The 23,693-nt window shown below is 37.9% G+C and overlaps 2 protein-coding genes across 2 annotated transcripts; both read left to right on the top strand.

Moving 5' to 3' along the window:
- The first annotated feature begins 4,413 nt into the window (after positions 1–4,413).
- Positions 4,414–12,642, top strand: LOC116308732 (uncharacterized). Its single transcript, XM_031719212.2, has 12 exons — positions 4,414–4,595; positions 4,722–4,950; positions 5,063–5,180; positions 5,330–5,430; positions 6,223–6,324; positions 6,396–6,435; positions 6,549–6,643; positions 6,952–7,057; positions 7,228–7,312; positions 8,312–8,399; positions 11,155–11,256; positions 12,000–12,642. Exons 2-12 carry the CDS (start codon positions 4,837–4,839, stop codon positions 12,129–12,131), a joined length of 1,083 nt encoding a protein of 360 aa, XP_031575072.2. The 5' UTR covers positions 4,414–4,595; positions 4,722–4,836; the 3' UTR covers positions 12,132–12,642.
- A 751-nt stretch (positions 12,643–13,393) lies between these two features.
- LOC116308733 (tectonin beta-propeller repeat-containing protein 2) lies at positions 13,394–23,046 on the top strand. Its single transcript, XM_031719213.2, has 9 exons — positions 13,394–13,530; positions 14,811–15,121; positions 15,520–15,642; positions 16,307–16,438; positions 17,172–17,326; positions 17,572–18,338; positions 19,028–20,374; positions 20,672–20,722; positions 21,072–23,046. The coding sequence occupies exons 1-9, from the start codon at positions 13,524–13,526 to the stop codon at positions 22,262–22,264; spliced, it is 4,086 nt and encodes a 1,361-aa protein (XP_031575073.2). The 5' UTR covers positions 13,394–13,523; the 3' UTR covers positions 22,265–23,046.
- The last annotated feature ends 647 nt before the right edge of the window (positions 23,047–23,693 follow it).

The following is a 23,693-nucleotide window of genomic DNA, read 5'->3' as shown; positions in this document are numbered from 1 at the left end:
AAAAGTAACTGAAGATTTTTCCCCGATATTATTTTTACCTTTCAGTTTCATTCAAATTTTTCTCCCTGTGACTTCCGTATCGGGAGCTGCGCTTTTAGGCAGTGCCTAAATATGTATATTTTTATTGAACTGATCAATTGAGGAACAAAAATGGATATTATCTTAACCAAAGAATATCCAAAAGCAGATGAATTTTGAATATACATTTTAGTCAAGATTTTTTTTCTTTCATTGGTTCAATATTGAACGTGATTTCATGACGAAACAGGGTTGGCTTACCTATACCTTACCTTACCTTTTACACTATCAAGCTGGGTGTTTTCATGCACAAGTGCTACTACAACCTAGATTCCAACCAGGAACTGCAGGACCACATCAAAAAGAGAGATGTTGGCTACTCCCTACGTAGTTCCAACCAAATAACATTGCCTCTTTTCCATACAGTCAATCATGGAAAAAAGGCAATAAGGTACCAGGGTGCAAAACTGTGGAACTGCGCTCAACAACAATACCAGAGAATCGAGTTGCCCCGTTATTTTCAAACAAAAACTTAAAAAGGACATATCTCAACTAAAGATGTAATAACTCTTTCCAGTCAAAATATTAAATTATGTAATAATTAGCTTAGTAGTAGATAAGATCGAGAGAATGAGAGAGAGAGAGAGAGAGAGAGAGAGAGAATGTGTGTGGGTGAGAGTGAGAGGACTAGTATAGCTTAGGACCTAGGATTAGAACACGACCACATCAGCTACGCTGTATATAACTTATCGTGTGTAAATAATAATAATAATAATAATAATAATAATAATAATTATTATTATTATTATTATTATTATACATATCGTGCAACCAAACAACAACAACAATAAAAACAACGACACCACCACCACCACCACAACAACAACAAAAATAGATTCTACAGTAAAATTAGTGGGAATTCCACGTTGAATTCATGAGAAACCGATATCGCATTCATGAATTGCAAAACGAATCCGAGTGCTATATCGGTTTTCGAGTGAACTCGAGTCAGACACAGTAAATTTTACTTCCATTCCATTCTAAAAAGATTAAAAATAGACTACATTGTTTATACGATTTTCATGATTTAGAAGACCAAAATAAAAAAAGAGAGCAGGCTTCCCGTATTTTCAATTGTGTTGGTGTCCTCAATTTCATCTATTTTTCGGGAATATATCCTAAATTTTTCTATGCAGTTGTCTTCCTTTGTTTCTTTTTAAGTAGTTTTCGCGTTTATTTGGTGTTTTGATCGATGGGAAAGAATGACGATACATTAAGATTTAATGCGAAATTTTACGTGGGTTATCTGATTTTTCATCCAGCCTATAGTATGACTTGGTAAAGACAAAACAGGATATTCCAATGGCCGATCCAGTATATAAGGTTTACAAGGTTTTTTATTTCCACTTACAACAATATAAATTAATACATAAAAAAGCATAACGGTAAATTATTATGGTGGTAGAGTGCAGGAATACAATTTCAAGGGAGTGGCTAACTACGAAGTGCGGGCCACGAGGTGAGTGGGGGCTTATTGCTGTGAAGAATTAGTAACTTATATGAAGAGAATATAAACTAAGAAAAGGAATTCCCCCTATATAGCCTTGTAACCATCATGTGCACAGTTTGATGCTATTTTTAAACCATTTGTTTTTCTGCTAGCGCATTTACTGCGCGCGCTCTACGCTGTTTGCTTACGTTTTTGGGCTTTTTTTCGTTATTTCGACTCTGCCCTGAATGTGAATGTGCGCGTCGAAAGCTTGCCAAATACAACAGGAAATGGAAGTAGTAATTTGTTCAACTTTCTGGAGTATTTTTACATTTATTTTCCAAAGCTTTCGACCTACATCGTCATCTTGAGGGCAGATTTGAACATTTGAACATAAGAAAAGCGCAAGAAAACGGTAGCAAACAGCGTAGAGCGTGCGCGTACTGATGCGCGTGCAGAAAATCAAACGATCAAATAAATGATATCATTTGATGATATTTTCAGAATGGATTCTAAAAATAGCATCAAAGTGCGCACATGATGAGGCACGGGGATTCCTTCTCTTAGTTCATTTTCTCTTACTTATATTACCCTTCTTGAAAAACTAATTCCTCTAAGAAACTCTGTATTACCGAATAATATAACAACAACACAATACAGCATAGTCAAGAGAAAATTAATTAGTTCTGTTGGTTTAATGGAGAAACTCGTCAAATTAAAACTCGTTTTATAGTATAAAATTTCGTGAGCTGAGTAGGGCAACTTTCCTTAAGAAGGTCGATACCAGAGTTGAATTCAAAAGCTTCATTCATTTTTCTGAAATCCTTTTGCAGCAAAAGTTAAGCGTTTGGAATTACGGTACGAAGGTCACGCATTTACTGATTCTCAAAAGCTAGCTGTTGACAGTCCGAGTAAAAGTTTATGACCTGCACGTATAGCGTGACCCTGACCCTAAAGCAACTAACGCAAAAAGTGCAACGATCATATTAGAGCACAGCTCATAACATGTGACAAAGAGAAAAAGGCATTACAACTATATTATTACTATTATTTAAAAATATCATGATACATGTTCTGTAGGGTAGTAGTTTTGCTCCAAGTCAAGTCTAGCGCTTGCTAATTTTTTTCCGTTGAAAACTAGGATTCAAATATTGCACTTCCGGTTCGTAATAAGTCCATAAGTCCTTTCGGTCATTGTACCGTTACAGTCTCTAAGCGTGGAGACGGAACGGACGAGCGAGAGACTGTGGAAGGGGATGCTCGTCGTATCTCTTTGGGGTAAAAATTCGCGATTTGGTATCTCTTAGGGTGTTAAATGCAAATTTTTAAAAATCAGCATTTTCTGGTATCTCTTAGGGTGTCGGAAAAGGAGAGAAGCGTGCATCGGTATGGCTTATCCTAGGCGCTTTTAATTTAATATTATTTGTTGTGGTATCTCTTAGTTGGTTTCTGTGGTGACCTGTCATAAGGAAATGTATGGGGATTCATCAAAAAAGTCAATAAAATCATTGAAACGTGAAATTATAAAGCCTCGAAACTTTACCCGATCATTGATAAATAACACTTCTTTCGCTCTGTGAGGTTATTTTTTGGATTTAGCCCGTTTTAAGATTTTTTCCCCACCAGTAAGGAAAAAAAATCTTAAAACGGGCTAAATTCAAACAGAGCGAAAGAAGTGTTATTTATCAATGATCGGGTAAAACTTCGATGCTTTTATTTCACGTTTTAATGATTTTATTGAAATTTTTGATGAATCCCCATACATTTCCTTATGACAGGACACCACAGAAACCAAGCTTGGGCTACCTGTGCTCTTAGGGGTTAAAAATCATTCAGCCACGCCCTTTTTTAAAGACTATCGGTATCTTTTAGGGGTCTTTTTGAAAATTTCCGACGAGCATCCCCGGTACTTTTTTCCCGGAGTCCTCCCCCCGGGTCTTTTTTGTCTAATTTCCCTATTTGACTTAATACATTTTTTCCATTATATATATAGATATAATAATTTCTATAAAAAAAAATTAATAAAAAAAATTACTATTTTCCTTTTTCTTTTTCTATTATAGAGTACAAACACTATAAGTGTGTAACATAAATACCACTAAATACTGCTACATGCTAATCCTATTGTTTTCTATTGTATAAATGAGGCTAGATGTAATTTAGGCAAAGTTAAAACCACGTCTGAGCCTGCGGCTCAATACTTAAGCGGCTCGTCCTCTTCACGCATGCGCCTTGCACGGGGCGCGTTTGCTGCTAGCTAGTTTGTATGCCATCTTTGCAGCGAAGGTTTTTTAGTTGCCCCTGCCCTCCCTCCTCTGGTAAAGGTAAGTATGCCCCCCCCCCCCCCCCCATAGGTAAGTATGAATTCCACTGTTTCACAGTGTGACAGGTACCAGCGTTGGGCTGTGGCCCGGTTGCCATGGTTACCTACTTGCTGGGGGTTAGGTTTTCTCACGAAACCGGATCCCACGTTGGTACCTAGCCCAAACTTATCAGTCGGTGAGTTTTAATTAGCACTATTTACTACTAAATAGTGCAAAGTGTTGCACAGTTTTAGTGTTTGTACTCTAGTATATCAATCGTCCTCTCCTTCCCTAACCTAAAAATTTAAAACTATCAATTTTTGTCTGTGGCCTAGCTAGTTTAGCTTTTTAGTTATTCTAGGGCACACTGTACCTTTGATTGTTTATTCTTTCAATTAATACTTTGTATTTCCGTAGAATCGTTGTCGGGTTCAGAAACATAGAATATAGAAGCTGAGACCGAAATCTCACATGGGAAGTACGTTAATTAGATGCATGCCGTGACCGGCGACCCGTGGCATCATCCACTGTTTTTATAGCCTCCTTTGCAGCCGTTCTTAGAGTCGTCACGCAACGTTTCCCTCCCCACAAACGTCTGCTTACTTGAGCCGAAGAACGGCTGCAAAGGAGGCTACTGTTTTAATACGCGTTTGGCATTCTAAACCGACTGAATGGATGGCGCAAATGAATAAATTATAATATAACTATGTCATTTCCCATGTGACTTTTCGGTCTCAGCTTTTATGTTCTATGTTTCTGAACCCGACAACGATTCTTCAATTAGTGTATTTATATATTTATATTTTTTGTGTACATATGTTAATGTTTTCTATCTTTTGTACTATACATTGCTTTTAAATATCAAATCTAGTACGTAACGTACGTAACGCTTTTATTGTCTCTCTCTGCAGATTTCTTAGATCATCATTTGTTCAAACAAGTCCCGTGATCGTCTCGTGACAACGTCCGTCCGTCTTGTCAGTGGTCTATTTATCCCGGACAGTTTGAGCTTGCCTCCAAAACAACATGCCGGCCCGGTTTTCCAAAACCCCAGAGATCTACACAACTGTTCCAACTCAACCTAAAGAAAGGAAACCAGGACAGCTAAGTCAGGAGCAGTTGCAGCAGTATTTTGACGAGGTACTTGTATGCTCCTAAATCAGTAGTCGAACAGTCGAGACTTTTATACAACGAAAGGGTACTCATATGTTTGCCGAGCTTGGTAACTGAATTTTTTTTTCATTTTTTACAGGGGTATGTTTTGGTTACGAAATTTTTCACAGACGAAGAGTTACAGCCCGTCATTGAAGCTATAAATGCACTCGTTGATGAAGTCGCAGAGAGACTTTATAAAGCTGGAAAAATAACAAGTAATATAAGACCAGAGTACTATAGATTCTTGTTTTTTGTGGAATTACGAAATGATCGATGTTTTGGGAGGGGGTTGGGAATAAATTAATTGTACACAAAAATTATTAATTCTTTTTCTATAATATTGTTATAATTTTATTTGTGTCAGATAAGCATGAAGATGCCTCCTTTAATGACAGATTGACACTGTTAGAGAAAGAGTTTCCCGGAGCAGCAATCCTTGTCCATAAGATTGGACTTATGCCAAAGGTAATAAACATGAACCAACTTAATTGTATTCGCATTCATAGTTTAAAAGGAGATATATGATAGGCTATAACCCTATGAAGAATATCGTTTAAGACGCATTTAAATGGTGCAATTTTTTCTGCAACTTGTCTTGCAACAGCCTTGCGGCACTAGTTGCATGAGTGTTTCAAGGTGCAACTGAGACACAAACAATTGCTGCAACTTGTCTTGCAACATTTTTACAATGTTACTGTAGGCTACACACTGCAATGGTCCATGCAACTTTTGTTGCAACACCATTGCGAGACAAGTTGCAGAGAAAATTGCTTCTTGTAATCACTCCTTTAAGATCGAATTGGAATTTAGAAGTTGATTTTTGTGAAGAGAGCAAAAAACAAAGAAACCAAAGGAAAAACCCACAGGAGAGAACCAACAAATAACTCTTCTCACATACGACACCACGGCCCACCATGAAGGACTCAAACTAGATCGCATTGGTGAGAGGTGACGCATTACAGCAATTTCTGGTGCAATGTGATTATGGTCTGGTAGTGACATGACCATTGGCCTGATCGTGTCTGTGCCGTGTTCATGCAGTGTCCAATTAAAATTCTAGAAAACGTTACAGCAAGGAATGCTTACGGTACTGTGCTTTTCACAGTCATGCAAAGATTCCCAAAGATTGCTCTAAGCAGTGCACACCACCCAAGCAAACTGTTCAGTTAAAAAATTGGTTTCCAAAAGGGAAATGGAAAATTATTAGATTTTGGCCAGCATAATGAGACAAGTGATGTACTTTTCTTACCAATGCAGGCATTTCAAGACTTGTGGTCCAATGAGAGATTATTGAATGTTGTTGAGCAAATGATTGGACCAGATATTGCTGGGCACCCTGTGTGGAACCTTAGAACAAAGGTATTTTTTTGTACATTCTGCAAACCCCCAAATTATACATTCAGATTGCTCAATTAAATGTTTTCTTGCAGGTTCCAAAGAATAACCAAGTGACTGTTCCCTGGCATCAAGGCAAGTCAGTGTAGAAATGTTGTGGCTGTGGTATACCTGTGGTTGATAACTTCCGTCCCCCCACCCCTCACCCACCATATATTTTTTTCAATCAATTTGTTTTGTATTTTCAGATAATGCCTATCTGTCTGATGAGGCTAATGAAACTCTTATGGCAACTGCTTGGATCCCATTTGTAGATGCAAATAAAGTGAATGGATGCATGGAGGTACAGTAGGCTGTGAAAAAACCTAGTAACCATAATAGAAAATTAAAGTACAGTCGTCTGCTCTCTGGTATAGTTTGAGCAACTCTCGTAATTTTTCAAGATTGATTAAATAAGATCTATAGAAAAACTTTCCCCAATAACCTCCCAACCAACACTGTAAAGATAGAATGATAATTTAAAATCCTAGATGCATATACAATTTAAAATATTAAATACAAAGTACTGTTCACTTATTAAATAATATGATTGCTATAAACTCTTTTAATCTTTTTTAAAATATCAAAATATATAATTTTCCTTTTCTGAAGGTAGGAAAAGGAGGACACAAGAAAGGATTTTTAGCAAAGCATTATTGCTGTTCTGGTCCTACTCTTTATGTGGAGCTTAAAGAAGAAGACATGGTCAAAGATTTGGGTAAATCTCCTTTTTTATTCTCCTGCATTCTTCCATCAATTACTCTGCAATGTCTGTCTTGACATTTGGATTGATTACATTATCCTTTAAAACAAATATATTTAGTTCTAATATTAGTTGTGCTTTATTTGTAATCTTTAAAAAATAGTTTTAATATATCTTCTGATTAGATGTTGACATGGAGAAAGACATAGTCTTGTGTGAAGTTCCATTTGGTGGGGTACTCTTCATTAACAACATGGTTCCACATAGAAGGTATGAGTGCACAAGATAAATGTTTTGCTACCAACTTCATATTCTCTTGCTGAAAAATCACTAGTGTATTAGTAAATGTGCATAGTTTCAAGCAATTAAAGTTAGTTACAAGAAATTGAAATATGTACACACAAAAAATGAAAACAAGACTGGCAACGTTATCAGTTATATTAAGAGAGCATAAATAAGAAGAAACTTCTTAATAAAGCTCGCGCCATGTAAATTCCCGTTTGGGCTATTTTTAGTAACCGGATGCAGTTTAATTTTCGCCTTACTCTACGCCCGTGTGTCATCAACTTGCGTGCGTGCTCTCCTTCCGTTTCGTTTTATTAGTGATCACAAAAATAATAAAACTAATAAAACGAAACGGAAGGAGAGCACATGCGCAAGTTGATGACACACGGGCGTATGGTAAGGTGAAATTTAAACTGCATCCGGTTACTAAAGATAGCCCAACCGGGAATTTACATGGCGCGTGCGTTATTAAGAAGTTTCCCTCTGTTATTTATGATCTCTTTGTTATATTTTCATACGAATCCTCCTAATTTCCAAACGCTGTAACTTTCAGATATATTTGTGTTAGAGTGAATGAAATGTTGCTAAATTACTATAATGTGAGCATGCTTTTTCAAATCCTGACTATTGATGATTCAAACAATGCAATGGAAATGCTTTTTCCTTTCCTGTGGCTTTTAGCATAAGGTCAATAGTCACTTAGAATCATCAGAGAGCGTGCACGTGAGATACCTAGTTCGCTGCCCGCTATAGGATCGCTAAATGTTTGTCGGCGCCATTACAGGTAGTATTGTAGGTTAGTCTACATGTAAAAATTATTGGCTGCATGCAACCATGCTGGAAAAGTAGATAAATTCTGTTAACCTGCAAAAGCAATAACAGTTGAAAGCGCGCGTACCTTTGTATACAAAAATGATGCACACGCGCATTTTCCAGGAGCTCATTATAATTCATTTTTCTTTGATTATATTTATTTTTCATAAGTTTGATGAATAATTCGAACATAATCCGCTGGAGTGTAGATCTACGTTGGTGTAACCCAGATAAACCAAATGGATATTATGATCTAAAGGTAAAGCTATCATAATCATGCATATGCACACACACACAAACACACAAACACACACACATACATACATACATACACACACACACACAAACACACACACACACACACACACAAACACACACACAAACACACACACACACACACACACACACCCACAAACACACACACACACACAATACGATGACACACATACAATACGATGACCACTTTAAATGGCGGTCCCGTCTCTCCACACTCATCATTGCTAGCCAACATCGGGGGGACGTAAAAGAACCACTAAGGACGTAAAGAAACCCTGGCAGTGACCACCCTCAGTGTCTCCACTTCATACTAACCATCTCTCATGCTTGTAAATTGCATAAAAGCAATGTCATTCACAACTCAATGTAAAGCGCCTTTGATTATATTCATATAGAAAGGGCGCTACATAAATCATAAACCATGATCATTAAAATTCTTTTTTCATTATATATATATATATATGTATACACACTTGATTGCAGAAAGGTTGTAGTATACAAATACCTAATGAGATGCATATTGCAATTTTACTTTTTTAACCCTCAAAACCAATTGATTTATAATCTGTAGGATGTAAAACACGAGAATAAAATATTTTGACGTTCATTGAATGAAACAAATAATAAATTAAGCGAGTTTTCTTTTTTGAATATCATTAAATATACTGAATAAATTAGATATTTATATAAATGTATACTACAACCTTTCTGCAATCGAGTGTATATATATATATATATATATATATATATATATAAGAAATCTGTGAATCAATTTTCCGTAAAACAGTGCTCAATACATCGATAGAAGTAGAGCAGAATATTTGTTTGAGAAGAAAAAGTCAAGACAACATTTTTCCCGACAAGCCTGTTTCGTGAATTGCTTCACTCTTCAGGGGATTTAATGATAAGAATATTCGTTACTATCATTTATATAGAAAAAGTATACATAATTAATTAGTGGATGTAGTTTAGCTGTTGCGTAATAATGCTTTGTTTCTGTGGCGGCATGAAGATACAAGTTCGTTGCGCTTATTTAATGATGAGAGTTCCGGTCGATAAATTATTAGAAACTTTTCTTTAAGACAAAGGTTACATCTTTTGCTAGAGCTGTTGTAGGCGGAGCTTGAAGATAGGACGCGCCATAAAATGGAGTAGCTGATATTACCGTTCTTGAGAGTTCAGATGTATTTGCTGAGTTCAGTCGAGTTTTTATGTTGTTCGTGGCGGAATGAGGCGGTGTGGTTTCTGTATCGTGTCTTGAAGTCGTTTTCTGTGAGTCCTATGTATGTTGCGGTAGTGTTGTTGTCCTTTCTTGTGACGGTGGCTTGGTATACAACTGATGATTGGAGGCAGTTGCCATTAAGCGGGCAATTGTTCTTTTGTCGGCAGTTGCATGTTTTCTTGTCCTTTGTGTTGTTTGCGGTGTCGTTGTCGTCTCTCGGTGGATGTAAAATGCGCTTGTTATGATTGTCAATGATTTGTTTGGCATTGTTCATGCAGCTGTAACTGATCTTGATGGTGTTACGATTAAAGACTTTCCTAAGATTATGGCCTCTAGGAAAGTGTTTATCAACTAGGCCAAGGAATCTCTGTCCGATATTGGTGCTGACATTTTTGCTAAATGGGGGGTTGTACCAGAGTATGCCGTTTCGTTGTCTGTTTTTGCGTTTTGTGGTCGCGGTTGGTTCGTAGTTTAGGATGTACTGGTATCCGCTTTCGTCAAGTGCTTTTTGATATGGAGGGGCAGCTTGGTCGAAGGATGCTTTGTCGGATGAAAGGGATGACAGTCGTCTGTTGATGCCGGCAGGTATGTTGTTGGTAGTGATTGGTGGATGGTTGCTCTCACGGTGGACGTACTGCAGTGTAGTGTTAGGCTTTATGTAGGGCTGGTAGGTATTTTGGTTTAGGTTGAAAGTAGCATCTAGGAAGTTGATGATCTGCTTGTTGGCTTCGATGGTGATGCGTAGTCCGTTGTTGGATGGCAACTGCCTCCAATCATCAGTTGTATACCAAGCCACCGTCACAAGAAAGGACAACAACACTACCGCAACATACATAGGACTCACAGAAAACGACTTCAAAACACGATACAGAAACCACACCGCCTCATTCCGCCACGAACAACATAAAAACTCGACTGAACTCAGCAAATACATCTGGACTCTCAAGAACGGTAATATCAGCTACTCCATTTTATGGCGCGTCCTATCTTCAAGCTCCGCCTACAACAGCTCTAGCAAAAGATGTAACCTTTGTCTTAAAGAAAAGTTTCTAATAATTTATCGACCGGAACTCTCATCATTAAATAAGCGCAACGAACTTGTATCTTCATGCCGCCACAGAAACAAAGCATTATTACGCAACAGCTAAACTACATCCACTAATTAATTATGTATACTTTTTCTATATAAATGATAGTAACGAATATTCTTATCATTAAATCCCCTGAAGAGTGAAGCAATTCACGAAACAGGCTTGTCGGGAAAAATGTTGTCGTGACTTTTTCTTCTCAAACAAATATATGTATATATATTCATTAAACGCACGAAACTCTCTATATTTCCCGCCATCTTTGCTTTGTTTCGCCCCCTGGCAAGATGACCACCTTATCGTCGAAGTAGACCATTGATCGCTCTTTTCCGGTTATTTCAGCGGTCTTGGATTGTTCCTTCATGTTTGTTTGTTTGTCTTGTTTTTATCTGATCTCACAATCACGTGTCATCTTTTTATATCACTAGGAAAGCGTTCTTATGCGCACGTCCAAAGATCCTAACCTCAAGATTGACTGGGACAAGTTTAACACAGACAGACATGCTCTAGAAGCTGGAAAGAAAGAAGGGGTATTTAATAGAACTAATATGATAATGTAGTCTTCCCATTGCGCATGCGCAAGCACAATGACTATAAAACAGACATGCGACAACAATGTTTTTTCACAGAAATACTCGTGTAGGAGTGCATGAGGCCAGCAACCCCTTCACATATTATTTATTGCTACGGAAACTAACACAAATGATAACCATGAAGTGCTCGGTGTCGGCCCTACGTAGCATACAGGATAATGATGATGTCTTGTGTAGGAACTGCGCTCATAGTTAAATATTAACTAGGCTGCACACAATAGCCGTCGGTCATTTGATTATGAATGCAGCTGTAAGGAAGAAAGTTAAACAAAAGATATTACGATAAGGTGATTTACGGACGAATTGCGTTCTGCGTACGCGTTCTGATCTCTTGATACTTGATTATTACCGAAAGGAAATTCCATCAAATTATTTATATCCCCATTAATATTGGTTGGTTAGCAATCACTTGTAAAAGAATATAATATAAAAAACGTCATGCTTGGGTCTCTGTAGTCTCCCCCACAGGCGTTTTCAGTGTCGTCACGCAACGCTTTCTCCCCTGAGTAGGCTTTCTCTCCTGAGACACATTCCCTTATGAACCATACACAGGAACCTTGTTTGGACTGCCTGGAGATTAGGGTCCCTGAGGCTGGTCACGACTTGAATACATTCATCTGGTATTCAACTTGACGAGAAGTGGTCACGTGATTTGTTAATGCCTTTGTGTTGTATTTCAGGAAAAGGAAGATGACCTGGAACCTATCATCATTGGTCCTTGGATGGGTAGATGGGAGCTGGTTCACCATAATAAACACACCCAGAGATTCCTTGAAAACGAAAACAAAATTAAATCAGCTATCAAAGATTAATAACGATAAATAATTGATAAACGCGCAAACAAAGGGACGCGTGGGCTGCACATTTCACTATTAGAGACACAATATCTACTAAATGCTCAAGTCCAACCATGCACACTTTTAGGGTTTCTCCACGGTCCTAGAATAGAGCTGCATAAATTAATTGGCTCAACAAATTTTTCAGAAAAGGGACTATTTTAAATCATGAATTAAAAGAAATAATGAAACTGAAAGCGTTAATTCTAATTCGTCGAAATGATACTAAGAACATTAAGATTACATCATGTATATGTACTTTTTAATTTTTATCAAATTCATATAATAAAATTAATTGAAAGTGGTGGTTGTAAATGATCACTAAGTCAAAATTATATGAACAACAAAAGTTGATTCTGTTAATTTACGACGAATATTTCAGACAAGGGAACTTTTTTGATTTTCATCAAAGATATAATTAAATTGAAAGTGGTGGTTTTAAATGAAGTTAACATTTTATGAACAACATTAAAATTGATTATTTTAATTTGTTAAATATTCCTTCTTTGTGTAGGACGGCATATGGCTTCTCACAAATCCGCACCAACCAATGCTCCCATTTCTAGTTCGCCTCTGCTCAGTCTTAGCCTTGATTGTGTACAAATGTGTTCTTTTCTTTTATTAAGGTCCATTGTGTAGTAAGGAATGTACGCACTACGGAACAATACGAGTTGATTAAAATGCCACGGGTTTTGGTCGAATAGCTGAATATTTTAACGCAAAACCGAGACTAAGGCTGAGCAACGAGAACTCGAAACTGGAGTATTCATGTATATGACTAATTTCTAAAAAAAAAGGTCAATTAGCGGTATTGCTGATCGGAGTGGTCAATACTGGTTTTGGAAAAAGAGGTTTTTGAAACGAAATTCTTATATTTCTAGCATTTGCAGATACATGTATGCTGGAGATTTCAGTCCCAACACACGGCTAGGACACACTGGGCACAAGTTTGCTCGCAACATCCGCTAGCAAAATTACGCAACATTGGAGTCTTGTTCGATCACCTTTGTTCGATATTCTAAGGCTTTTCGTAAGCAGTTTAGAACTAGTAGGAGCACCATAAGTTTTGTATTAGTCATATTAAAAATGGAACTAATTTTTTAAAAATTAACGAAAGTGAAAAGAAATCAATATTCATAGTTTTAATATTATCGTAATAATTAATCGGACCAGAAGGGAGATTGCGCACGAACCACATTCCACTGACCAATCCATCTGTGGGCTCAGTTGGTATAACGAAAACAAACATGGCGTCCAGACAATATCAAATTTATTCTCAAAAAAGTACTCATAATACCTTCATGGAAAAATAACTTGACGCTTTGAGGGTCTAGAATCCACTTTTCTTTATTTGTGAATGTTTCCACAATGGAAGGTAAGGTTTAAAATGATAAGAGACATAGAAACATAGCAGTATTACGGATAATAGCTTTACAGACGACGTCATGTGGTAATATTTAACGAGATGTATGTACTAAGATCCTAATTGTTCCCTTTAAGATATTAAAGTTAACAAACTAACATTATATTTAGGGTTAACAGTTTCTATATCATGTTATATTAGGTACAATGAATTCAGGTTGTCTTGCAGCTACTGTACGATTGTATAATTTTTGATATAAGCTTAACTTAAAACTCCATAAAATGTTTGTTGATTACTAGTAAACATAACGTCTAATTGCAATAAGCTTTAATTACAAGTTCGATGGTGATGTATGGTATTTATAGTTGATTGATATTTATTGGATTTTAAGGCATTGATATTCTGGTTTACTGTGCAAATACAGCATGTTTTAACATGTCATGATATAAATCAGTAAAATAGTTAACCCCAAAGAAGAGGGTCCACAAAAAGGTCCAATGGTAGAAATAGTGGTTGTACATTAGAAAAGCAAAGCAAAGTGTTGGAATTCGACAAGCATTGTGTGGTAATATCCATACCCCCGCCACTGAGGGAATTCGTAAAAGTACTCCACTACCCCCAGGAAATTCCAATCTCTTACATACAAACTCTGTAATTTTGTTCTTTCTCTGACCTCTCTCCCCTCCAGAATTTCCAATTCCCCTCAGTGGGTGGGGTATGGATATTCCTGGAACTACACATTACCATTATACCCTCACAGCATAGTAACAAAACAATGTGTAATTAGCAACGTTTTCATTGCGACACACTGATCCATACAACAGTCATGATGGGAAATCAATCAATACACTACTATTAACCAAACAAATACTCCATTTTACAGTTCCGTTCAGTGACCATGAATGATAGTTCCATGCCGAGGTGCTGCTCATGATAAAAAGTATAGTTTTCTATGCGCAGAAACTCCAGCCTTGACTTGGAACTATTATTCATGATCACTGACAATGGGACTGTAAAATTGGAGTATTGTTTGATACCTTCACAGGTACTCTGATTGATGGCAGCATATTGCCTAATTTCCCAGTCACGACTGTTGTCTCAATCAGCACATAGCAATGATTAAACATTTTGTAAACTGAACAAAAGAAAGTGTACAAGGGATTCTGGTATTGACAAATGATACTAATAGAAATGCAAAATGCCAATCACATTGCATTTGTTTTTCATATATTTTGATTGGTTGAAAATGCAATCCAATTTTGTATGTCTCAATTTATCTTTTCCTTGTGCAGATTTTATCATTGGTAAGGACGTGGTATTTAGAGAATATGAAGCTCTTCAAGATCTCCTACAGTCTTTACCACTAAAGGCCCAACTTGGCCCAAAGGGCTTAGTTGATCAAGTACGTGGACTGAAAGAGCATGGCTTCCAGCATTTATTCAGTTCGCTGAAAGAAAAAGCACATGACAGCCACCTAGGGAATGTAGACATTGTGTATACCTGCTTTGATGTTTCTCACAATGTTGTGGCTTTAGGAAGTAATTTAGGAATGATCTTCTTCTTTGATCGTAATGTTAAGAAGCTGGCAAGATTTTCTAGTGATGTGAGTAAATACTGTATACCTTGTCAAAAGTTACTCTCACACAGGACTCTGCAGTAACTCATGCATACACTATCACAAGTGCTTCAACACTAGTGACAAACTAAAGAAGATCTATGTACAAAAGCCTACTATGCATAAAAATATACAAAAACATTATCATTAAGCTGCAACTAAGAATAAGCAAAACTGCACAATCTAGTTTTTGCCATGCAACAATATGTACAAGGCTCTAAACGTATTTCTTTGTCCTTATTTAATAATTTAACTTCATCATCTTCTATTTTGCTAATGTATTTGTTATTATTACTGTTCTTTTCACCCCATTGATGAGTTTTTGCTCTTCGGGTTAATATGTAATTAACATTTTTGGCCCATTTTATACTTTATCCATCTTGCAGGCTGTCCATGAACCAGTAACTTGCATCAAACTATTACCTTTACAATGCTTCTTAGCAAGTGGTCATTCTAATGGTGCTATACTCATTTTCTCATACTACCTCTCATCAAAGGCACTACCAAAGGTAATAATCATTTTACAGTTAAAATGGAAAATTGCAGTATAATTTTATGTATATTTGTATAAATGTCTAAATAGGGCATAATATTGTGGTTTTCATTAACCCATGAAATACACTTTAGCGTTACTAAGCACTACTTCACGATAACCCTTTTATTTTCTATTGTCTTTTTGTGACTATAACACTCTAATTAGTACACTTTCTTTCATGGGTAATGAAAACCATGCTAATTAATGTAGTTAAAGTTGACTTGCATCACTACAGGACTCTGAAATCATTTTTGGTCATTCCCACCCACCCCACTCCCTCCTTCACATTCCACTCTTCCATTCCACTCTTCCATTCCACTCTTCCATTCCACTCTTCCATTCCACTCTTCCATTCCACTCTTCCATTCCACTCTTCCATTCCACTCTTCCATTCCACTCTTACATTGTTTATAAATTTGCACAATAATTCTCAATCGCACTAAAAATGTGTTGATATGCTCTCTCTTTTATTGTTACAAATATTTTCTTTTCTTGGTTCTTTGATTTACTCTCTCCACGACAAAAAATTGAAATAATGAGGAATGACTCTTAGTGTTAACTACCAAAAGATCGAAAAGTTCTTCTCGTAAACTCACAATGGGAATGAACAATGAATACAGCCTTTTCCTCTTTTACAGTCAGAGTATTATCCAGTGTCTGGTATCCATACCAGTGCAATAACCTGTGTTGAATGGAGTCCTGATGGGACTATCTTGTACAGTGGAGATGAAGCAGGTCAAATAGCTGTTTCCATTGTCAAGTCTCCTGAGGTAAGTCGACTGCTAGAGCTAATATTTTCTTTTTATGGTAATTTCTAAAAAGTTCTTATACTGCACTCCTCTTATCTGTTTTCCCTTTTCAGCATCATCCTTAAGCCAGGGACTATGATAAAGGAGGGGCCCAGTCCAGGGCTTAAAATAACAGCTTGTCAGTTGATCACTGATCACAAAATTAGTTTAAGCTTAATCATACCTCATTTCTGGCTCAACATTACTGGTCAAAATGACCAGCAAGGCAAAGATTTGGCTGGATAAGTTCCAATTCTTGCCAAACATTGTCTGATGACTGGCTGTTACTATAAGCAATGCAGTCGCATACTTACTAACTAGTCTACTATGATTTCAAATCCAGCCCCCCACATTGTCAAGGGCATTAATTAACAATTATTCGCCGAAGGCGAAGTGAATATCGAGGAATATTTACCAAGACACAAGTCTTCGAGCGGCGAGGTAAATATGCTCCGATATTCACCGAGGCCGAGGCAAATAATTGTTTTAGTATAAATACACAGGTGATTCTTTCAAAAAAAAGAAGATAAAAGACATTTTTTTCTGGTAACACCTGGCCGCCATTTTGGATTATCGCTGGAGGTGATTATCGTGTGATAGTGTGAGTTTCTCCACCAACCAGCATGTGAGATTTTCAATAATCACCTGTGTATTTTTACTAATACTAGATAAAGTTAAATTCAAAGAATTAAATTTTAACTGATTATTTTTTAAGTTGATACAAACAGCTCTCTTGTTCACTGAGAATGCACCTATTGTCCAGATGTCCTACTCATATTCCAATCTTCTTGTATCAACGACTAAAAGAACTGTTCTGTGGAATTTTACTACTGAGCAACCAACACAAGTTGGGCAAAAGGAAAGGAAAAGGTAAAAAAAAGCTAGCTGTCCCTACATGGATTTCTCATTGTCAAGCAATGCTATTTGCTTAAGAATTCCTGGACTTTTAAAGAATAATGTCAAGCTAGAGGCTGTTTCAGAGTATTGATAAAATTTGAAGGTTTTTCTACAAGATCTATTGTTTCTTGGCAAACATTACATGCATCTGATGCTCCCTGACAATTATTACTCTTTCGTTATTTATGTATATTATCTTTTCTTTTTCTTTTCATCAGCCCTGGAAGTTATGGTGCATGTTTTTACCCACCAGCAAGGCTCTTACTTGAGAAAGAAAAGGAGCCACCTCTGACCATCTATTCATCAAGACCTGGTCTCAGATTATGGACAGCTGATATTAATGGCAAAGTGTTAGCAACACTAATGTACAAAGGGTTGATGAATGACTACCCCCCTGGAATACACACCCTTACTCCTCTCCCCTCCCCCTCCTTAGCAGATGCTACAAAAATTGAACCCTCTTCTGCGACAGCACCTCAGTTTGGCAGGCTTGAGATCTTTCATGGACAGTTTGTCATCACTTGGGATTGTCAAAGGTTGTGGGTACTAGACACATCACCATGTGCCTTGGTCTGTTTCCATCTCAGTTACCATGGGAATATTATCGATGTTAGTACTATAGGACATGAAATTTATATCCTGCAGAAAGGTCCACGACTCATAAAAAAGATTTCTCTCATCCCAAAAATGCCAAATCCACTTCTTCAAATTTCAAGGATTCTTGGAACTAGTAGACAGATGGATTCTTCATATGTTGAAAATAGTGTGGTTGTCAGGACAAGTGATCCTAGTATTTCTAAAGATGAAGATAGCAGTAGTTGTTCAAGCAGATCTGGTCTGGTGGAAACACAAGACAAGACAGTTGCAGAAGGTCATGAACTTGATATACTGGCTTCAAAACTCCAAGATGTTGTTGAAGAAGACTATGGAGACATTGTCTTTAAACCAAAGCGTGCGAGCAAGAAGAAACACAATAGACTGAATGGTAATATTCTTCCTTCCTTCCTTCCTTCCTTCCTTCCTTCCTTCCTTTCTCTCTCTCTCTCTCTCTCTCTTTCTTTCTTTCTTTCTTTCTTTCTTTCTTCTTTTCTTTCTTTCTTTCTTTGTTTTTTGTTTGTTTGTTTATTTATTTATTTTTTACTACTGATATAATGATAAAAAATACTACCCCTCCACTCAAAAAAATCTCAGTTCAAAAGGTTCTAGGTGACCTACATCAACTTAGCCCTCAATAGGAATTACTCTATATCACTATGACGTCACAGCATGTTTTTAAGAGAATGGAAATATGGCAAAGAACGATATAAATTTGGACTAAATTTACCCTGCACCTAAATTGATAGTTCTAATTTTTCGCAGTTTTCTTAGTTGTGTTATGAAAGCAAAATATCATTTTCACGTGACGTCATAGTAATATAGGGCAACACTTCTCTTTACAGTTGCGTTCAGTGACCACAAATAATAGTTCCAAGTCGAGGCTGGAGTTTCAGTGCATATCAAAACTATAGTTTATATCATGCGCGACAACTCCAACCTCAACTTGGATCTATTATTCGTGGTCACTGAACGGAACTGTAAAATGGAATATTCCCAGTAATCGTCAGTGCCTTGCTGAGATCCTTCATTGTGGTATCGAGTTTACAAAATTGAGAAGATTTTTTGATATTTTACCAGATTCTTTCGTGGAACCTAACGAAAGCTCCCCCGAAAAAGAAGATGACAGCGCAAATGATGAAACTTCTGATATATCTTCCGAACTAGACTTTGCTGATCGAAGTGTTTCTAACTACAACTCGAGCGATAATGATTCACCAAAAGGTCCTAATGTAGTAACCCTCATTAATGTACGAGATGGACATCCAAATACTACGACTACACAACAACCATCATCTGTCGATCAGCTTGAGCCACCAACTAGAAGTGATCCCTACGATTTGTCTAGCAGAACTGAGCATTTATCTCCTTCAACGGGCTTAACAGAAACGATTGAGAGAACAGCATCTTTGGATTCTTGTTCACAAACTTTGTCACCCATCAGAGAATTAAGCCAAGAATATGAAACACCAACGTCTTGTAGTAATGAAAGTTTAACGGAGAAAACAAATCAAGAGAGTCCAGTTGGTCTCGATGAGTCTCACAGTTTCCCCCAGATATATTCAACCACACCATCAAACCTGTCTGATCTCTCGTTGTCAGAAAAATCATTCGACAGATTAACATCAGGTCAAAGGAAGCAATACACACAAAGACCAGATGATTTCAGCATGACTGTCATTGGTTCTGAGTCTTTGTCCTTGGAAAAAACAAGGGCAGATTCACAAGAAACTCTTCCAGTGTGTCTAGATGTAGATGGTGCAGAAGAACTCTATGATGCTGTGTCTTGGACATCCTCTTCTCGGACGTTCAGCGATTTTGATGGCGTTTCCTTGGACTTTATTCGTGGTATCGAGAGGACCTACACAACACAGACGTCTCAGGAATCCAGAACAAGTGACACTTCAGCAGCCAGTCAAAACGTTCATCTATTGGTTGACAGCTGGTCTGATATCAAAACTCCATCTTCTGGGTATGTTGTCTCGCTTGGTGTGTCAGACTTGCACATTTGGGTCGTAACTAACAATGAAAGTATCTTCTTTTGTCCAACTCACTTCGAGACCATTTCCTGGACAAAAGTCGGAGGCCAAGCCAAAACAATCGCTGTGAACAATGCTGGTGACGTCATATGGTGTATCGATGGAAGATACCAGGCATATGCTCGTACCGGTATTCGGGATAGCAATCTGACTGGCTCAGATTGGATGCCAGTTGAGAAGAACGTACGACATGTTGCGATTGATGATACAGTTGTGTTAATGATACTGATGAATGGGGATGTGTTCATAAGGACTGACGTGTCGAAAGACAAGCCAGGTGGCACGTCAGGAAAAACCATCGCTGAAAACACTAACTTTATGCAAGCATCTTGTTTGGATGGATTGGCTTGGTTTGTTGATAGTAACAGCTCCATTCATGTCTACAAAGGTAAAACTTGATTCAAAGTAATAGCTTTACCTAAGGATGGGTCGATGCTTAGTCTTACTCGCAGCGGTATAGCCTTGATAAAGGGTCTGGGGCTGACACTAGGCTTATGACGACTGCGAGGAAGAATCTACATAACCCATCCTGCCCCACCAATATCTTGGCCCACATGCATGTGCACTTTTCACACGACATAGTACTTTCACACCCCAATCTCACCCTTTTCTAGGTTCATTTATGAAGGCAGCAAGACAAATCTTTGAGACAACTGACTGATATTTTTATTCCGATAAATCACAGGATTAAACCGAACCGATCCTAAAGACAAGGAGAATTGGCACGTGGTAAAAGGTAAGCATGAAGCTTTTCATCATACATCAAAAGTTTAATTTTTTTCTACCAAAATAAGGTTGTGCAACTCCACAGCTAGTCCTATTGAATTGAAGTGATCAGAGAAGCGCACTTCTTCTTTTCCATACACCTCTTTACCTTGGGCGTAATATTTTCTGTTTTCAAAGCACGTGACTTTTATTTCTTTAGTTAACGGTTGTGTATGAGAAGGCACATGAATATGGATTCAAACCAAACAAAGAACCTTATCCTCAAGGGAATGACACATGGTCTGAAGTGGGAAAACATTAGAATCAAGTTAAAAAGATTAATGCCCGCTCAAAATATTTATATTTTTGATTGACTGTAGGGATTCCAACGAGATGGGCGTGTCTAAAGATCTACGGTTGGTCATGGATTGTAGACAACAAAGGATCAATATGGTTCACAAATAAAGTAACACACGAAAGTCCAATGGGATGTGAGTGGTATCAAGTCTCTCTCGGTCAATACTTGATGCAAGATAAAACCCTATTGGACACCCTGTGGTCTTGGGTTCGCCGAGTGGATGAGACCAAGCTAATAACAGCAAGTCCTAGAGCAGGGATCTGGATATTGGGAAAGAATGGGTCCTTGAATTCTGCGCGCGGTCACCTTCTGGGTGGTCATTGGCAGTCTATTACTCCAAATGGTACAGCTAAGTCAGTATTCTGGTCGTGTATATCAGCCAGAGGGTATTACTCTGTACAGGGTAACGGTAACCTATGGGCATTGCAACCAAGTGGAGACGTGATATGCTTCAAGCCAGGCAGTAGAGCAATCGCGGTGGAGTCATCTAACACCGTGCTTAAACTTGTTGCTGCTTCACATCGAACAGTGTGGGGAATCTCACACAATTTCCGCGTCGTTCAACGTCTTGGGATCATGGAAGACCTTTGTCCACAAGGCGTGAACTGGAAGGTCGTCGAACTATCAAGTTTCCAAGTAGGTCGTGTTTGCCATATTAGTTCAGGAACACTGTGTACATGGGCTGTTGACGAATCGGGCTCAGTCTGGTTGCGCATAGGAGACCTAGAGAAGACAGACACCACTGTGTCTCAAGTATGGTTACAAGTCGACGGAGAACCATCTATAGGCTGTCGCTTCGTTAAAGTAGCCGTCAGTCCTGATGATGCCATTGTATGGGCATTAGATGACCGTTTCAATGTCTATGCCCGCAGAAATGTGGCTCCTAATTTCCAGGTTGGAACATCCTGGGAGCTTGTGCCAGGTACGCATGTTAAAGATGTATGTATCAGTGGTGGTCACGTGGTATGGGCTGTGTGCGCCAATGGGGACATAGCTTGTCGATATGGAGTTAGTGAAAGCTACCCGCTGGGCAACTATTGGAAGAAAGTTCCCGGGAACTTCGAACTGATTTCTATTACACCTGATGGAGAACTGTGGGCCATCAATCTGAATGGTCAGCTGTTTCGCCGTAAAACGAAACATTTTTATGGTACCCAGTCTCCTTTCAAAGAGCGCACCTACAGCTCTCTTGAAGCAGAATGGGAAATAATCTAAAACGCTTTTCAATGAAAATTCGATATCTGTATCATGATAAAATCTTCGGTTTCCAAAAGAGTTTATATGAATTTCTAAAATATTTGATGAAAAGCTTTAGTTCTAAAAATACTGGCGTTATTCAGTTGCGTTAGAAGCAGAATTCAATAGAGGCTAATATAATACTGAGCTATTTCAAAAAAACATTCTTATACCCAAAGGCGATAGGCGAAAAGCAATAGAAGATAGGTCATCCCAAGATCCAAGAATAGCTGGAACGACTTGCAGCTTTTGCTTGTTATTCTTGTCAAGAAAATGGACCTTCGTGTTGAGAATGATTTAATGCAATGTTATTCGTAGTCGACGGATTTCCGTCTCGGAATGACCTATCGCCTATTGCCTTTAGAGATGACAGCGTTTTTTGAAATAGGCTTATGAATCAACAACTCAATAATCGCATGACTCAAAACAATTTTGTCGGTGAAAAATAATTTCAAACTAATCTTTTTTCTTCGCACCGCGTATTATAATTTTTTATAGGGATAGATTCATAGTGAGTTAGATATAAATCAAGATATTTCGTAATGAGCATACTAAATATAAGTCAAAAATCGTTCCTGGGTCGAACTGGGTCGAGTTGACATTTCAGTGCATTTTTATCCTGAAATCTCAAGGGCGGATCCGGGGAGGGGGGGGGGGAAGGGGAGCTGAAGACCCCCCTTCATCAGAAAAAAAAACAAAAAAACTGAAGAATTAGAAGTTTCTTTTAATCGTTCTCCGTTGTGTTGACGGAAGAAACTCAATTAGCCCCCCCCCCCCCCCCCTAAACTCAATTAGCCCTCCCCCTCGCCCCCCTCTAAAATTTTGTGCTGGATCCGCCCTTAAATCTAGGTCTGTTTTTTGGGGGGGGGGGGGGGGGGGACATAATTCCAAGTGAAAAATTCTATTTAGTTCCCTAAAACAGCCCCAAAATTGAAAAAGCCAAGTCGACCCAGTCTTTCCCTCGACCTCGGAATGCCTAATCATGCGCTTGGGATACCTGTGATTTACTGTCACACTTTATTCGGTGGGCCATCTTTGTATCAAAATCAGTCAAAATTGTCCCGTATGGAGATGAGTGACTGCATAATGACAACATTCTGAAATTTTATACACAGGTTGAGATAAAATTTAAAAAATAGTTTTTTAAGAACGTAGAACGATGGAAAGAACGCAGAAAAATAGTTGCCAGCAGCTGGTAGAAGTTCCTTGTCGTAATCATACGAGAAAAAGTAGAAGATATAGTTTATCAAACAGAAAGAAAGTAACTGTGGACTTAATGATTAAAAGAAACGAAAAATGACAAAGTGTACGATTTTCTCTACCAGTATCGAATGCACGTCTAGGGGAAATTTTTCAAGACGCCAAAAATATGCAATACTCTTCCCTATGAAGGGAGAAAAAAACGTGG

Source organism: Actinia tenebrosa, unplaced genomic scaffold (assembly GCF_029948245.1).
Source record: "Actinia tenebrosa isolate PJP-AT-01 unplaced genomic scaffold, QUT_ActTen_1.0 PGA_scaffold8__29_contigs__length_14323225, whole genome shotgun sequence".
Lineage (NCBI taxonomy): Eukaryota > Metazoa > Cnidaria > Anthozoa > Actiniaria > Actiniidae > Actinia > Actinia tenebrosa.
Note: the sequence above shows the minus strand (reverse complement) of the source record. Positions and strands in the feature narration are given on the sequence as shown.

What these genes read in the sequence shown, in the direction of transcription:
- LOC116308732 (XM_031719212.2), top strand. Translation starts at nt 4,837, where the DNA reads ATGCCGGCCCGGTTTTCCAAAACCCCAGAGATCTACACAACTGTTCCA. An exon ending in TAAAGCTGGAAAAATAACAA is followed by an intron (nt 5,181 to 5,329) that starts GTAATATAAGAC and finishes TATTTGTGTCAG; the next exon opens with ATAAGCATGAAGATGCCTCC. An exon ending in AAGTGAATGGATGCATGGAG is followed by an intron (nt 6,644 to 6,951) that starts GTACAGTAGGCT and finishes CCTTTTCTGAAG; the next exon opens with GTAGGAAAAGGAGGACACAA.
- LOC116308733 (XM_031719213.2), top strand. An exon ending in CTCCATTCATGTCTACAAAG is followed by an intron (nt 20,375 to 20,671) that starts GTAAAACTTGAT and finishes GATAAATCACAG; the next exon opens with GATTAAACCGAACCGATCCT. An exon ending in GAATTGGCACGTGGTAAAAG is followed by an intron (nt 20,723 to 21,071) that starts GTAAGCATGAAG and finishes GATTGACTGTAG; the next exon opens with GGATTCCAACGAGATGGGCG.